The sequence below is a fragment of the Cololabis saira genome, chromosome 1 (genome assembly GCF_033807715.1).
Source record: "Cololabis saira isolate AMF1-May2022 chromosome 1, fColSai1.1, whole genome shotgun sequence".
NCBI classification, from domain to species: Eukaryota; Metazoa; Chordata; class Actinopteri; order Beloniformes; family Belonidae; genus Cololabis; species Cololabis saira.
Window position 1 is genome coordinate 32,869,842 of NC_084587.1, and position 17,934 is coordinate 32,887,775.

At 40.0% G+C, this 17,934-nt stretch overlaps 1 protein-coding gene across 1 annotated transcript; it reads left to right on the forward strand.

Annotated features, from left to right (window-relative positions):
• The first annotated feature begins 702 nt into the window (after positions 1–702).
• cc2d1a (coiled-coil and C2 domain containing 1A) lies at positions 703–16,086 on the forward strand. The gene is made up of 27 exons (XM_061720655.1): positions 703–770; positions 865–994; positions 1,128–1,231; positions 1,442–1,687; positions 1,797–2,121; positions 2,562–2,671; positions 2,760–2,832; positions 4,010–4,117; positions 4,212–4,339; positions 5,821–5,893; positions 5,992–6,137; positions 6,483–6,570; positions 6,665–6,741; positions 6,902–6,997; positions 7,405–7,527; positions 7,717–7,775; positions 8,382–8,498; positions 10,877–10,950; positions 11,035–11,093; positions 11,196–11,347; positions 11,421–11,511; positions 11,584–11,739; positions 13,172–13,303; positions 13,412–13,535; positions 13,630–13,706; positions 13,800–13,847; positions 13,936–16,086. The coding sequence occupies exons 1-27, from the start codon at positions 714–716 to the stop codon at positions 13,966–13,968; spliced, it is 3,006 nt and encodes a 1,001-aa protein (XP_061576639.1). The 5' UTR covers positions 703–713; the 3' UTR covers positions 13,969–16,086.
• Positions 16,087–17,934: the final 1,848 nt, after the last annotated feature.

Below are 17,934 nucleotides of genomic sequence, written 5' to 3' on the forward strand. Positions count from 1 at the left end.
TTCCTTCTTTCCTTCCCTCCATCTTTTCTCCCTTCCTCCCTTCCAACTTTTCCCCCTTTCTTACTTACTTCCTTCTTTCCTTATTTTCTCCACTCCTTCCTTCTTCCCTCCCTTCTTTTTTCCTTTTCTCCATTCCTTCCTCCCTCCCTTCCTTCCATCTTTTCTCCCTTCCTTACTCCCTTTCCTACTTCCCTCCTTCTTTTCTCCTTTCTTACTTACTTCCTTCTTTCCTTCGTTCCTTCTTTTCTCCCTTCACCCTCCCGTGACCCAAAGACAGAACAAGGGTTAAATCCCCCCCCCTCCCACACACACACACACACACACACACCTTTCTAATAGGTTCAGTGAGTGTAATTGTTGTATTGTATAACATTAGATCTGCTCAGACCCTAGAGGTTTTTAAGTCATCTTTGAAAACGTATTTCTTTTCATTGGCTTTTGGTGTACGGTAAATAGTGGCCTACATCTGTGAGAAGTGATTGTGCACTTTGTGTGTCTGTTCTTTGCTGTCTATTTTTATTACTATTTTATTGATCATCCTGGTACATTAATGATTTCATTGTTTCTGCACTTTGTACTGTATTTTCTTTTGGTATTGTTTCATTTAATGTATACTGTACAGCACTTTGGTCGACCTCGGTTGTTTTTAAATGTGCTATATAAATAAAATTGACATTGACATATTGTTCTGTACTATCAGATATTATCGGTCCATGAGTCGCAGTCGGAACCCCCCTCCTCGGGGTCAAGGAGCAGCGCGAGCTAAGCAGGTAATACATGACATGAAGAATATTTTAAAACACTCATTATTAGTAGATGACACAAAAGCTCTGAAGCAGGACATCTCCTCTCTGTGCATTTCAGATGGGGCTGCTTCTTGACCTGTCACCCGATGGAGGGATGGATGATGATGGAAATGATGATGAGCTGGAGGCAGAGCTCCTCCGTCTGGTGGGAGGAGGTGGGACATCACAGGGAAAGAAAGAAGGGGGAGGTGAGGGTTTGATTCCTTATTTTTCTTTTCCAAACACCATTTCTCCCTCAGTCTTTTTTTGTCCATGTGCCAGCTCATGATTGGACATACTTTATGATTTTGTGCTGCTTGTGATGCATTTCTTTCTGTTCAGCTCCCGTTCCCATGGCAGAAATTGAGCGAATGGCAGCACTTTGTATGAAAGATCTGGATGATGATGAAATTGGAGAGGAAGATTTAGATGATGAAGATCTTCTGGTAGAAAACGCTTACAAACACACATGCACACCTTTTGCTTTTTCTCCATTTTGACCTTAAACTATACTTTGATTACTCACCAGATTGTAGCTACAGCTAGTTGAAATGGAGAAAATAATTTACCGATTTATATTAAACAGGTCCAAATTATGTTAGTCATCTCTGAGTAGATGTTTCCTTTGAACTGTATATATGTGGGTTTTTGCATAGGCGGAACTGAATGAAGTTTTGGAGGATGATGATGACCAGCATCCTGCTGCAACACCCCCTGCTGCCACAGCAGCTGCTCTTAAAGTGAATATCACATCCCATCCTGCTCCTCCTTATGCTCCCAGTGGTGAATCTGGGTTGGAGTCCCAACTTTTAGAGCGCATTGCGATGTATCAGACAGCCATATCCAATGGCAAGGCTGCGGGCGAGACGAGCAAAGTTCGAAGATATGACCGGGGGTTAAAGGTAAACTGATGATGAAAGCTAATGATACGTATCATGTGCAAATTCATACTGTTTCCTTTATGTACAATTCACACTGTGCAGTGTTGATTTCTGCTTTCTTGAACCATAGACATTGCAGGCCATGTTAACATCTGTCAAGAAGGGGAAGTCTATTAATGAGGAGGAGATCCCTCCCCCCGTTGCTCTTGGACAAAAGGCAAATGTTACCACAGAGTCCGAACCGGTGAAGGAACGAGAGCCGCCAGAGCCCACGTTCATTCCCTCCCCTCCATCCAATCAGCAACCCCTGAGAGAGGCAGCACCAGCAGCTCCTAACACTAAGCCAGTTAAGCCAACACATTTGTTCCCCCCACAAAAGCCTGATGCTCCCATCACCCCAGAAACACCCGCTATCTCTCCTCTCACTCCTTGCCAGCCTAACGCCCAGCACTCAGGTAAATGCACATAATGAAAAAGAGTGGACCTCTTTATGCCTTGTACTAAATGTATAAAAGCAATCAGAAATTATTGTGTGCCTCAGAATAATCCACTGTCTAAGAAGTGAGCATAAGGTGATTTAATTATTGCCATTTAAAGTTTTAGACTTTTATCTATTGACGTAAACCAGTTGCAGTTTTTTTAAATATATGTTTTAATACTGAACAACAGCCCAAGAAATACTTGATTAAATCAATATCTAATTGGCTGAAGGTGATGATAATGTTGATGATAATACTAATATCCCAATTTGCTACTAGTGAAACAACTGTTTCTTTTAAGTTTCTGCTAAAGGTCACCATTGTCCTCCAGAGCTTTTAGAGCAACTGGTCTTGTTTAGATATGTGCCCTGTCATGTTCTCACTCTCATTTTGAAATTAATTTTCACTCCACTCAGAGCTGAAACAGGCTGTGCTGTCCAGACAAAGGGAGTATAAGATGGCTGCTATACACGCCAAACAGAACGGTGACATCAACCAGGCCAAACAACACTACCTCACTGCCAAGGTAACACAACCTGCAAGTTTGATGACTACAACAAACTGAATTGTTGTGACAGAGTCACTTGTAAAAAAAAATGCTGTCACCTGTGCAGAAGCTCAACTCGCTACTGGAGGCCGTGGATAAAGGAGAACCAGTACAGCTGAGCTCGCTGCCTCCTGCTCCTGGTGAGTGTATCTAATACTCTACGTCAGGTTTTTGCTCCCAGTAACCCAATCAATGCTAAGTTATTATATTTCTGTAACTATCAAATTGTCAAGTTTGGTTAAGTTTACAAAATAATCATCCAGCTGAGCTTTTCTGCTCATCTTCAGTTGATTGTTTTCTCAGTTATCACATGAGCAGACCACATCCACATGCAGAAATGTCCTACCATTTAATGAGGCTGTATTCCGTTTGTAATCACCAACATTTCATTTCCTCTGCCAAGATCAGGAGCTGAGGCAGGAATATGATGGAATATGATTTATTACTGTTTGTTTTCTTCAAGCAAAATTATCGAGGGGTGTGAAGCCGAATTCTTGGGGGTTGTGCTTTCTGAGCACTTTTGTTTGTACCTGTAATTTTAATTACACTATACATCAACATTGGTTGATTCCTCATTTTCCAGCAGGCATTATGTTTCCTCTGGACATCCAGCACACAATAGAAACTAAATATATGCCAACAGACAACGGGATATGTTGAGAAACATTCAATTATGAGTAATGAATCTTTTCAAACTTTCACTCCCTTGTTTATGTTCCTCTTCATGGTGTTCAGTCACTCATAGCTGATTACTTGTCAGTTTAATGACATACTTTATTTTCTAAATCAGAAGAATTAGAATAGAATTAGAGTTGTCTTTGAACCAGTACAATGAAACTGGCAGTACAAAGTACAGAATAAGTTAACATTAAAAGCTTAAAAAAAAGAATAGGCTACACCATTTAAAATGACAAGATTATACACACACTCACACACACACACACACACACACACACACTCCGTAGCAGCTTAAAGAGACAAAACAAAACACAGTAGATTGCAGAGACCCTGGGCAAAGATCGGCACATGTGGTGATTATGAGAAAGAGGTGGTGTTGAGTGCATGTACCTTGCATGTCATTACTATAACACAGATGGGGATTTATAAATAAAGGTATTTGCAGTGTCAGCAACACTGTCTTACAACATTTGTAGTTCTTACCAAGACTAAACTGTATTGCACTAAACATGTTTAATTGTCTTAGTAGGCAGGTTTCATGCTTGTTTGTCAGTAAAGGGTGGTCTGTACTGATTTCACTGCATTTATTCCTTACAATTGGGATCTGTGTCTTCTGCTGTACGGCTGTGTCACCTCCAGGAGATGTAGTACCAGAGCACGTTGCACGTCCTGCTCCTCTGTCTTCATCCAAACCTGCTGCCCCTGCTCCCCCTGCTGCCCCAGCACCTACTCAGTTGGCTACTGCTGGTAAGCATTGTGTGATTTCATTTTTTTTTTTTTAAGTAATTAATTGATCTATGTAAAGAAACAGTATGAGTGTTTCTGTTTGTTCCTCCTGAAGACCTGCCTGCTCCCAGCAGTTTGGCAGAAGCCCTGCAGCAGAGGATGGACATATACAAGCAGGCAGCAGAGGGAGCCAAGACCAAAGGAGACGATCGGAAGGCTCGCATGCACCAGCGCATTGTGAAGGTAAACACTACGTCCTTAAATGTTTGCACCCACTGTTTACAGAGGCAAACCCTTTTTCTTTTTTTTTTCTTTTTATTCTTTTTAGCTTGATGGCTTCTTGTTACTTTGTGGCATATACAGAAGATTTATGTCCACTCAGGAAATATGCAGTTAAGATGGGTGACTTTCACACAATCTCCCTTTCTAAAAGAGTTTGCTGCCGTTTCTGATCTGTGAAGGCTGTAAAATTGTGGTTGGATTTACTGTTAGAACTTTTATCTCGCCAAATAGATAATGTTAAAGGGGACCTATTGTGGCATCTAATACCTATTTTAAACAGGCCTTGAATGTCTTAAAAACAAGCTTTTGATTTTTTTTTTGCTAAATAAATTAAAAATTCAGCCTCTGAGCCATGTCTTTATCTTCCCATTCTCTAACCTCGTTATCTATGTGGGATTCTGAGGGGGCGGGGCTATGATAATGAGGCTCTGTGCTGATTGGCTGCCTGAATGACGCGTAGAAAATGGCGGAAGCTCCATCCGGCGGAGTTAGTTGTTGTTGTTCCGGCCGGAGTTAGTTGTGGGCGTTGTTTCACGCATCGCTCCCATCGTTACGTAACGACAGGAGCAGAATCTGAACGGCTCGTAGAAGCCACATCACACTGGATGGATCATCCGGGCGGCTGTACAGACACTGCAGAATTTGGTTGCTTTCCTCCTTCTCTGAGTTGCCAGGCTGAGGGGAGACCACTTTATATATGTTAAAGCAAGAAAAAACGTGTTTTTCATAATGGGTCCCCTTTAAGGACGTTTCTTTTTTAATTTTCCTCACATTGTCTCCAGAACAGTCCCTTAACCTTATCTCTGAAGGATTAAACATGATATAGATGAATAGAGACCGTTGAGCCAGTATGCAACAAATAACATAGAACATGATTTTCACCTCCACCTGACCATTACATCACTTCAGTGTTCCTATCTTCACGGTAAATGTGACCAGGGAAAACACCAATGTTGCTCCTTTTGGGGAGTGTTGTCTTTATGTTTGTAATGTCTGATTGGAGGGTTTATGTTGTTGGTTTTTTTTTATTTATTCTTTTTGTATTAGTGAAATAAATATCGAGACCAGCTATATCCAAGTTATTTTAAAGGTGAATTCCTTTTCTTACCTGCGACAATGCAGCAGATTAATATAGGAAACATATCTCTGCGGACTTGTGCTAAATTGTCACAGCACAATAAGATGAATTGTAGAAAGTCTGAGCTTAAATTTCATTAAATGAGTGCAGTTTGCAATGACATCTTTGCCTGCCATGTTTGGGTAAAAGAGGAAAACACAGTGGGGGAGGGGGAGGGTAGCATCTTGTATAGGAAGTCTTTTGATATTGCAACTTTTAAGGCTTTCTTCCTCTATCACGCAATAACAGCATGAACAGCATTATATGTGACAGTCTCTTGTAAGAAATGTAAGTCACATCAATCATAATTTTGTTTCTCCATCAGCAATACCAGGATGCCATCAGAGCACATAAAGCAGGCCGACCTGTCACCTTGTCTGATCTACCGGTGCCACCAGGTTTTTTTTTTTTTTTTTTTAATGCAGTTTTGTAACAGGATTTTAAATCACTTGCTTGGGTAAATGAATTTAGTCGCATGTGTGTGTTTTTCCTCCAGGCTGTCCACCACTACAGGGCTCAGAGGGGAGTCAGCAGAACATAATGGGTGTTCTGGAAACGGCTATGAAAATAGCAAATCAAGATGCAGACGCAGAAGATGAAGAAGATGGAGAAGGAGAGGCTGCCAGGGTGGAACAAAAAAAGGTAAAAACACCACATGGTCAAACTTTTATAGTGCTGCCAGGAAACCTGATTGCCTTTGGATTAAAATAAGAAATGCTTTTTGTGCCATTTCAGCTCCTGCCGCGTATGTGGCAGTTTTTTTTTTTCATCATGACTGTTTTGTCATCTGCACCTCCTGCTGTTAATATTCCTGTGCAGTTAATGAAAAGTATGCTTATTTTCAGAAACCTGGCATGCCATATTAATGTTTTGTCTGTTTTAAGCTTAGAGCCATCTCAAGCTAAACTCGTATAAGAAAACAAAACTGTTGCCTAGAAACCCATGTGTAGGTGCATTTAAGTTATCTGCTGATCCTAAAATCTCCAGCCAGCAATGCGTCCACCTGCCCAGAAAGCAAAGTCTCCGGCTCCTCAGGGCCACGGAGGATCCTCAAATCAAAAACTGGGACCCAAAGGTGTGTGCATCCGTCTGCCTCCTCACATGGAATGTGTTTAGTAAAGTTGTTGCAATTACACAAGAAAAGTTTTTGCTCTTAATTATCTTTGTAGCCCAGCAGCAAGTGGATTTCCTGTTGCTACGGCGACAAGCCTTTTTGCGTGCAGCACTGCGCTCTAAACAGCTGAAGGTAATTTTTTTTTTTTTTCTCTATGATTATTTTTGGATGGATTCCCTGGAATATTTATATTTAGTACAGCAGATGTCCATTTATTTATTTACTAAATTTGAACATGTCTCGTGTTGACATGAATTCACTAATGCATATGTTGCTGTTTGGCTGTTTTCAGGACATGACGGGAGCAGCGCAGCACCTCAGACATGCCAAGGGTCTGGACCCCATGATCTCCGCTGCAAAGTCTGGCCTACCAGTCGATATCACAAAAGTTAGAAATACTTTTTCATGTTATATTTAGTACATGGAGATTGAAAACGTGGTTGTACCGGAAGAAAACATCAGGATGCTATTGTCTGTGTTTCCATTAATGCAAGTTTGTTTGGGAGTGCATAGTTTCAGCTCTATCCCATTATTAATATTTTATATTTATGTTTCTTATCCCATATGATTTTCATTCATTTTTGCTTTGCCATTGTTTAACACTGCTTTATATAACCACAGCATTTCTTTGTGACTCACTGTGTATATTTTGTGCGAGTCTCTACCAGCTTGCCTTTCTGTCAGCAGGAAGATTTTCATTTCAACTCAACAGATTAAAAAAAGAAAAGGGGGGGCATGGGCAACTTGACTGGAGGTTGGTCTCACTTCTTAAAATCTGAAAACCTTCTCCAACAGATTCCAAACACTCCAGTTAGTGAGGCGGACTACTCCCTGGGTCGCTCTCGAACCTCTCCACTCTCTCCCCGTTCGAGTGAGAAGTACCATGGCCTCATGGATCTTTTGCAAAAGCAACACGAGGTTAAAACTCACCTTTCCCTCTTCTTTAAAACAGACCTCATAAATCTCTGTGGTGGATAACAACTAAATGTCATGTGGTTGTGCAGCATTTTAAATGAACCAGTCTCAGCAATTTTGTATTATAGTTTCCTTGGCTAATTCATGTTGTTGTTGTACCCAAAACATCTTATTTTGCATCTCAATCTGCAGAAATGTCTGGGCCTCTCCCAGCAGTTCACACTCATGGGCAACGTAGCGGAAGCTTTAAAGTAAGCAAATGAATTGGTTTTATTACAAATGTGATGAGTTTGAAACTTGTTCATGTCTTGATTTTTATTTTTTGTTAAGTGCAACTATTTCTTTTCTTAATTTGGAGCAATCAGATGCACCTGTTAAAAACATATCAGTTACTGGTTTATTAGGATCACAAATGCCATCAATCCATTACTTTCTAAAAGCATTAAGTTTCATCCAACACTTCCAAGAGATTTGTGACAGACTAACTGTAATTCTGTTTTTTTTTTTTTTTTTTTTTATTTGATATACCTTTCAATATGCTATATTAATCAACTTTACAAATCTGTGTGGTTGTGTTGAACTTTGTAGGGTACTAACTATGATCATACATTGATTCTGCTTTGTGGGATATATATATATATATATATATATATAATGTGTAATTTTCTTATTTAGACTTTTTTTATATACTTGCATATGCAAGTTATGTCCTCATCATTTTATATCTTGTGTTGGGTTTAGAAATACAGCTATTTAACACATGCCTGTATGGCAGCTGATTTCAGGAGTAAGACGGTCTTGCAGGGTGTGTGTGTGTCCTGTGTCTGTGTGTGACCTCCATTTCCGTCTCTGTTCAGGTCTGAGAAGCTGGTCGAGGAATCCACAAAGTACATAGATATACTGAAGAATGCCCACTCCAAGGGTCAGCCGGTCCCCAAGTGCCACACAGAGGAGAGGACCTTCAACTCTGTCAAGTCAGTCAGTTAAAGTCAAACCACATATGACCGAGTTTTCCCATCTATACTTGTGGTGATGCTGGTAGTTTGTATTGGTGCTATGTAGTGTAATTTTGAAACATTCACTTTTACTTATTGTCATTTATATCACATTAGAAGCAACAGAGTGTGATCCTCTGTTTTTCTCTCTTGCTCACATTTCCAGTCTTCTAAGCTGTTGCGCTGCATCTCGTTCGTTCTGTCACTCCCTGTAGGTGACCGGGCGCCGTGGCTTGTGTGTATAAGCATTCTTAGAGTAGGAGTGGCATTAAAAAGCAGTGCTGCACCCAGCTCTGCAGAACTGGATTTCATTATTTGGGATAATTGAAAAATAAAAACATGTCAGTGCATTGACAAATATACATGTGGGTACTTGTTAATAAATCTGAGCAGCCCACAGTCCTATTGTTGTATAGGAAACCCTTTATAATATGAATTTATATAATTGCTGGCATTGTCAGTTACCTCTAGACTGAAAGACAGTCAAGTAGGGGAACAGGAAATGCACCATCTATTCACTTTGAATCCACAATACTGGTAAAACAGGAGTTGGTTACTGATTTACCGCAAGTGGCCCAGGTCAGCCCAGATCATCGCCACTCCACCACCGTACTTGACAGTTGGTATGAGGTGTTTCTGCTGGTATAGTCTCTGGTTTGTGCTTTAAGACAACCTTCTCCTTCTCCTCTGTGGTCTCCTGTCCAAAGGACATTTTAGAGGGAAGACTCGCAATTTGTTCCAACGCAGTTTTGCAAACATAAGCTATTCTGTCGTGTTCCTTTTAAAGCGAAGAAGCTTTTCTTCTGGCAGCTCTTCCAAAAAAGCCATACTTACTCAAGTTTTTTTTTTTTTTTTGTAATTGTAGGCCTATTCTTCTGAAATGTTATTAAAAATTCTCACTGAGCGGTAATATCTGAGATCTAGCTGTTGATTTCTTGGCGAGCACTGTCCCGTCGGACCTTGACAGGAGCTTGCTGACTGTTTTACACCTGTGAATAATCTTTCTCACTGTAAAATGGTGAACCCAAAATTGTTTGGAAGTAGTTTTTCTTTTCTTTTTCTTTTTTTAAATTCTTCCCAAATTAGCGAGTTTCAACATTTGTCTCTCTGGGATTATTGAGGTTGTCGCCTGTCCTTAGTAATGTGTTAACACACTTCTGAAACCTCAAGACCGACAAACTGCCAAAACAGCTGCCTTCATTGAGTTGGTCCCACTCCAGGATTGTGATTAATCAAGTGCATTTGATTAGCAGCCGCTGGCTGATACTTGGTTTGTTTATTTCTGTTGAGGCTGGAAGTGTGTACCAGGTTTTACACACACTGTTTCTGTATTTTGGTTTAGTTTTCCATAACTGAATAATGACAGTAAGGCTGAGATGAGAGGCAAGTTATTTATTCAGAGGATTATTTCATGAAAAGGTATGACTGTTGACTGTATTTATTAAATGTTGTTTCCAACTGTCTTCTGGTATTGTGTCAGTGCTGACCCCTGCATGGAAACTCTCTCCATCCATGAAAATGTGCACACTATTGGGTTTAGAGCAGCACGAAGGAATCTTTGAAATTTTTAGCACAAAGCATTCCCCAAAGGAGTTAAGTTACTTTTGCAACACTGGCCATGATTTTAACCAGTAGCAGCCTTTATTGAAAGTGCAGAGAGATGAAACAGGAGGGATGACATGTGACAAAAGATCGCAGGATGGGGGTCAAATCTGGGCCGGCTGCGATGAGGACAGTTGAACTACCTGCCACTCCGCTGTCCTTGATTTGTTTTTGCACCATCATTCCATCATTTTCCCTTTCATCATTACTTTATCAAGTATCTTAGTTGCCTCTGCAGTGATGTCTAGCTTCATTGTTGTGGGTGTGTGACATATTGCTCCAAAGCTGTGTGCAGCTCTCATGAGACGATCCGTGCAGACGTCCAAAGTTACCGGGTGGATTTTGCTGATGGTAATGATGAGAGAATGTAAAATCAAGGAAATGGTTCCTAAAAGAAAGCAAATAATCCTTCAACTGGAATTGAAAGTGATGTTTTATCACAAAGAACGTCTTTGTGCCACTTAAAAGAAAAAAAAAAAGCCTCAATAGACTATAAAATAACAAAATGATCAGCACAAGCCTGTTCTGGTTATTTAATTCCTTGCATATGTCCGTATACAGCTTATTTCATTTTGACAATGGAAATGAAAAGAACTGTTTTACCTTAGTATTTAGATGAGTCAGAGTAACTCACTGTGACTCACTCTGCCTAAGCTCGAGTACGAGATCAAGTTAACAGCTTTGTGATTCTGGCAGTGAATCAAAACATTGTTGTTTGGCTCTGAGATGCTGACTGCTTGCTGTCCGTCACATAGGCAGTACTCCGACCTGACACCTCATGACCTCATGCTGTACATCATCCGTGGGATCAACCTACCCGCTCCATCAGGTGCTCAAGTTGTTTGTTTATCAAAATGACCAGGCGGTGAAGTGGCCGGCCCGTGTGCACTCACAGCTCCCTCTCACCCTGCAGGTGTGTCCGCTAATGACCTGGACGCCAGTGTAAAATTTGAGTTTCCATTTCCCAGCACGGTAAGAATATTTCTCACAGTGTGGTCGCAGATGCTATCTTGCTTGTGTACCCGTGTGGTGCGGTTGGGCGATGTGGTTTAATGAAATAATTTTTGTGTGTAGGAGGAAGCCCAGAGGGACAAGACCAGCACTGTGAAGAACAGCAGCAGTCCCGAATTTAAAGAGCAGTTCAAACTCAGCATCAACCGCGCCCACAGGGGCTTCAAACGGGTCGTTCAGTCCAAAGGCATCAAGTTCGAAATCATCCACAAGGGGTAAGAATGCAGGCAACTGCGTACCTTTTTATTTAGATGGGGTAGTTATATTTGTTGCTTTGCGTGTCTACAGCGGTCTGTTTAAGACGGACAAAGTGGTGGGAACCGCTCAGCTGAAGCTGGAGGCTCTAGAGCACCACTGTGACGTCAGGGAGATCGTGGAAGTGAGTGGTCAAATAAACTTCATGAGTAGAAAAGTGTAAACGGCAGACGTCCCTGACGGCGCGTGTTTGTAGGTGATGGATGGACGCAAAGCTACAGGTGGAAAGTTGGAGGTGAGGGTGAAGATCAGAGAGCCTCTGTCAGGAGTTGACCTTCAGCCGGCGACAGAGAAGTGGCTGGTTCTTGAACCGGCATCTTCACTTTCTCCACCGGAGAAACAAAAGGAGCGGGTGAGTTGAGTCTTCACATCCCCCAATCCAGCCAGCCCATACGTTTTATTTGTTTGTTTGGTTAATGGTGTGAGCTCTGTGAAAACAGTGAGTGTGGGCAGTTACACATTTTGACAAATGCAAGTAATAAAACATCACTGACCAGTGTCTGAGCAGCGTTGTTTTGTAAAGGACAATTTAATAATGCACACAGGTGAGTAGCAGATTTTGTGTTTTACATACCTACATTTTTTTTTAATATATATTTGTTCACTCAACAGCAATAATATTTTCCTGTTTATGAAGAACTTAAAACAAAATGAAGCAAGGAACACAAACATGTTTAAAGAATTGATCACTGATGTTCAGGGAACGCGCTTAATTAAATGTTCAAACTTCCACTAAAGAAGGAAAATCAGCTGGCACGACATTCCCAAAATTACCAGTAATACATGAAAAAGCTTGATTAACCCCTTTCTATTTTAGTGATTGAAGCCTGATAAGTGATTGTTTTACACCTGGATGCTCTACCTACAACTTTTCTGTGATGAGTTCCACATGTCCTGAAGTGCACTCCTCTTTTTCTTCTGTCTTACTCTGAATAAGAGACTGATTTGCAAAGTATTAATCCATCCCTCTTGAAGACTTCAAACTAAAAAGTGTAATCATGAACCCATTAGAAAGATCTTCAAAGTACGAGTAAATCTAGAGAAGTGGGGGTTAGTCAAAGTTTGCTCACCTGTCACATTACCAACTTCTCGAGCTGCTGCTGTGCATCAGCTTTACTTCTGAGACTTGTACTTTCCCTCCTTTTTACATGAATTCTCTTGGTGTGATTAAGTTTTATGTATTTATTTATTTATTTATTCATTCTCTGAATCCTAGCAGCACACCATGGTGCCTTGTCTCTTCATTGTTTAGCAGGACAAGCCTTAACCAGCTGTGTGTCTTAATGCTGCCACAGCAGTCGTACATTTAGCTTCTCCTCATGTTCTCGTTCTCGTGTTTTCAGGAGGTTTATCACATTATGACCTGACATGTGACAACAGGCTTTTCACTCTACCTTCAGGTGTCACCAACCAAACCGTTTTGTCTCATCGGGACAGATTGTAAAGCTCTAAAATGCCGTCATCCTGCAGTTTTTATGTAAAGCATAAAGATGGATAGACTTAACATACAATGAACCTACTTAATTATATACGGTCTTAATGTACATTCGTAGGAACCCCAGACTTGTTTATGTGACCATCTATTTATTTATTCAGTTTATTCATTGAGTGCACAAGTTGATTGTGCCCATTTTAAAATGTATTTATTTCTTTTTTATAAATCTACTCACTGGTAGCAACTCAAACCTGGCCCCTTTTTAATACCTGCTGAATAATATTCAGTTCAGTGAAACCTCTATCTCTCTTTCTCTCTCTCTCTCTGTGCCTCCGTCTGTTTGGATCAGGCTCCATCTCCTCGGTCTAAACCAAGACATGAAGCGAACAGCAGGAGCAGTCATCCCAACAGCTCTCCTCCACTGTACAAACTCCACAGCTTCTGCCTCCTGAACTACGACAAGGAGCGGCTGGAGAGGAAGGTACTTCTCTGCGCTGGTGCGGTGCGAGGCGATCTACTTCACCCGCTTCTCTCACGCTCGGATGAAAAAAGTGTGAGGTTCTCGTTGCTAATTATGATCATCTTTCAGATCGGAGACTACCAAAAGAACCGACGAGACCCATCTGACCTCGTCAAGCAACACAAAGAGGTCCTGCACAGACTGCAGTGGCAGAAAGCACAGCTGGAGCGAGGCTCTCCGGCTCTGCTGACAGGTAATACAGCTGGACCGAGCCGGGCCGACCCTGCCAAGTACACTGTCTCATCTTTTAAAGCACGTAACCCACATTTCCCTTCTCTCCTGTGTAGAGTATGAAAATGTGCTGCGGCGCTTCATCCAAGGACTCTCTGAATCTGTGAAGCAATACTCCAGTCAAGGCAACAGGGTAAGTGCAGAGCCAAGGCTGATTTGTGTATGTGTTTTGATTCTGCCAACACGGGTTGTGCCTTGTGATATATTTTTATTATCTTTTAAATAGGATGCTGCCAAGGATGCGCTGGGCAGATTGAAGATGGTAGAGAGTGAGGTAATGGTGACTATATTTACCAGTAACCTGAGAAAAGTTGTATAATTTTTATATTTATACTGTGTCCTGGGTTCTTTATCTAATTCAGCTAGAAACGCTGAAGAGGAAACGCACTGGATAAGAAGACGAAGTGGAAGAGGAGGCTTGGCTGGAGTACTGTTATCGCACCTTCTCTCTCTGTCTCTCTTACATACTCATACAAATGCTACAGTGGGTACAACTGCACCTTTGGTGGTTCTCTTCTGCTGGTGACCCAAACAACTGCATGAAACCAGCCTGCTATTTCTGTCATCCTATAACTGCTGCCACATGTAGGTAATCACTTGCTTCAAAGAAATTTAAAAACAGCAACTACAAAGGGAGAGCGATTATTAAAGGAAGCATTAAAAGACGGAGTAAACGGGAAATGGTGACTTTTTTTGCACTTAAACAAGAAAAAACTCTACAGAAACCTGCTTCTACAGCTTTCCTTTGACATTTATTGGGGGAGATTAATTTGAAGATGTTATGTTTTACACTTGACACCAGCTCCTTTTGGTTTCCACAGATGACCAAAAATGTGTGCGTGTACATGAGTGAGGTGTGTTTAACCGGTGGACTGGACTGATTATAACCCTTTCTCAGCACATTTTATGTGTGTAATGAGCTTTATCTAATCTGTCTGCTCCAGTGTTCCCAGATTACAGTAATCTGCTCCATTTGGATTGCAGTGATATGGGAATAAAAAGGAAAAAAAAAATTATGGCTTCGGGGTGCTCAAGCCTACATCCCATAGTGAGGGATTAGTGTTTATGTCACCAAGGAGACGACTAGATCCAGACGTGGAGTCGTCTTTAGAGGCTTTAAGAGGAAGTGTTAACATAGACTCATGAATGTGGTGGAAGCTTAGCTGTGCGAAGGGATTGCTGCTTTTTCTTCAGTGTAAGCTGCCTCCTCTCTTGTCTGCATCTTCACTGTCTTTACACTATTTCTTTTCAGCATATATTCAGAGATTATTGTGTTTTAAGTAGTAGGCCGTCCCACTTCAATTTTTTATTTTTTTTTTTTTAACTCAACATCACACAATCCACTTGGCTATTGATTTAAAAATAATGAAATTTGTGGCATCAGTGTGCTACCTCTGCAACACATTTTGGTGGATGCAGTTTACACAAAAACTGCCGGTCCAACTGAGATGCCTGACGGCAGCACAGCGGATCCACAAGAAGGCAACGTGTCAGTAATAACTGTGTAATTGCTCAATTACCCCACAGACGTCCCTATTATAAATATCCCCTCCATTTAACTATGGTGACTAAAGTCAGCCAACAGAGATCAGAGGAAACCAATGAAACTCCCTTTTCTGTGACATTTCCAGCTGATAAATGTGGACGTCTTAGAAAACATTTTTGTTAAAACACTAAATGTGAACAAAATATATTGATATATAATCTGAGAAATGTCCCAGTGCTGCCATGTATTCTGAGCTGTGGCTTATACTGTAAACAGATGTTTTCTCTGTGTGTTTGACCTGATAAACTGACAGCTACAGCATTTGCTGATTGCATCCAGCCGGGATGTAGCACACACTACTTCCACCGAGCCATGCTGTATGTTTATATGTGACCTTTTTAAGTATCAATAATGACATTGACTACAAGTTTTTTGGTCATGTGACACACCAGATAATTATCTGGTGTTCAAATTAATCTACATGACTCCATTAACAAATAATCCTGGTTAAAGCTGGTCCTCAACGGAGCAGTGTTTTCTTTTTTTTTTTCTTTGTTTTTATGCGGCACCCCTTCCTCCCCTTTTTAAAATCAAGAGCACTTATCTTGTGACGCTGTAAGTGTCGTAGTGCTTTTGATCACCTGATTCTTTTATATGGACAGACGAACAGACAGATTCAGCGTTCTATGCTGATGTAATCATGATGTAATAACCTTTTACTTAATATGAGATAACGGCTAGACCACCTCGGTCTATTTGCAATATTCATCCCTTTTCAAGCAGCTGTAATTTCTAATTTTAGCTGAGGTTTCAGCAGGTTGATGGGCCGTTTGCCTGTAACTTCCTGGCAGTTAATGGTTTCCATTAATGTCTGTGACATAAAAATTTAATTAATTAAAACATAACAATTGGCTTACTTGGCAGACTTGTCTGCTGCGGTCAGCCTTTGTTACACAGAAATACAAACTATTTTCATTACAGACTGAATTTTTTAACCCATCAACATGCTCTGTATTTAAATTACTAAGGCTTGGTAAAGCTGGAACTAAAGCAATATTTAATTTGTTTTTCTTTTGCTTGATTTGAATTATTAATCACACAGCACTTTGAAAAAGTGCCTGGCACATTAACATGGGTCCAAGAAAGACTGCTTGTAATAGCAGATATTTGAGTACTGAACTAAAACTATTGCAGCGGTTGACAGAGGATGTGCTTGTGATTTTTACCAGGCAAGACTGATAACTACATTCTTGCATCGGTCCATACATCTCCGAACCAGCTGATTCACAGAAATAATTGTTTTTAGAGTCATTAATCAAATTAAATTTAATAAAAAGCTGCAGTTAACCCTTGAAAATAAAAACGTGAAGCTTTAACCCCGGTGTTATCCCACACACACATCGCCCGATTCCTCGAATAACCTCTTGGCCTCTGAGGCTATCCTGTTGTCATGGCAACAAGCTCATCAGGATTCAGTGTAGTAGGACAGGGGAAGAAGGACATATTGTTAAAATTTGTCCTGCTGGTGACACACTCCTCTCCATTTACAGCACTAACACACACACTTACTCACTCCAAACCCCTTTTTCCCATTGTTTTGTTCCTTTCTAGCTTTTTTCTTTTCCCCCTTTTTTTTGTCTGCATTTTAAAAAGTTGTATAGTATTATTGTTCGGGTTTTTCTCTTGATCAGTTGCAGTAAATGCATTTATCTTTTGTTAAATCTTTTACGCTTTTTTTGAAGTCATGGAAGGGCAATCAGTATAAATGTAGTATTTATATACAGCGAATATATGGCATAGTATGCTCTGTCTCTATTTTTAAGTGTACGTCATGATGTTTAATCTGTATAAAAGTGGGAAGATGTGACGGCCTGATTGTTCAGGCTTTGTTTTATGGGTGAGGTTGGAGCTGACATGAATAAAATGGTGAACTCGCTGTGAATGTTTCTTATTGGACAAAAAATCCTTGATATTACTTGAACTCCTGTGCATCTGAATTTGATTAATAAGCTTGACATGTTCTTGTGTCTGTTTGTCTGTTTGTTTTCTCTCTTACAGATTTCAAAAGCTTATGTGCCCGTTGTGCGTTTCCCTGTTTTTCTCATTTCAGACTAGCAGCGGATGCCATCCCTCAACCCCCACCCCCCCTCACATGTTTATATTAATTATTAAATATTAATTGTTAGTGTGTGTGTGTGCGTGTGTGTGTGTGTGTGTGTGTGTGTGTGTGTGTGTGTGTGTGTGTGTGTATAAACATATATATATATATATATATATATATATATATATATATATATATATATATATATATATATATATATATATATATATATATATATATATACATATACACATGAGAAATAAACCAGAGGTTGGTGGAAAATGCCTCTAAAGTCCACCAAACAAAAGGAAGTTTAAGAGGATGATTTATTTTTTTTTTAAATATAAAGTGTGTGTGTATGTATGTGTATATATAGTATATATATGTATATATATAGATAAGATATGAAAGAGATGTTGAGGTTGGTTTAGCAATTATCTGTGTGTGTGTGTGTGTGTATATATATATAGATTTATTTTTGTATATATAGATATATATATATATAAAGAAAAATAAGCTTGACATTTGATATATGAGCAATAAACCAGAGGTTGGTGGAAAATGCCTCTAAAGTCCACCAAACAAAAGGAAGTTTAATAGGACTTTTTTTTTTAAATAAAAATAAAGTGTGCGTGTATGTATATATATATATATATATATATATATATATATATATATATATATATATATATATATATATATATATGAAAGAGATGTTGAGGTTGGTTTAGCAATTATCATCCAAGTGACAAGATCAACAGGGGTGGTTTCTGC

Bases quoted from the DNA above. Each gene is read 5' to 3' on its own strand.
- cc2d1a (XM_061720655.1), top strand. From the start codon at position 714: ATGAGTCGCAGTCGGAACCCCCCTCCTCGGGGTCAAGGAGCAGCGCGA. The intron at 6,998-7,404 runs GTTAGAAATACT...CTTCTCCAACAG, and splicing joins TACCAGTCGATATCACAAAA to ATTCCAAACACTCCAGTTAG. The intron at 10,951-11,034 runs GTGCTCAAGTTG...CTCACCCTGCAG, and splicing joins CAACCTACCCGCTCCATCAG to GTGTGTCCGCTAATGACCTG.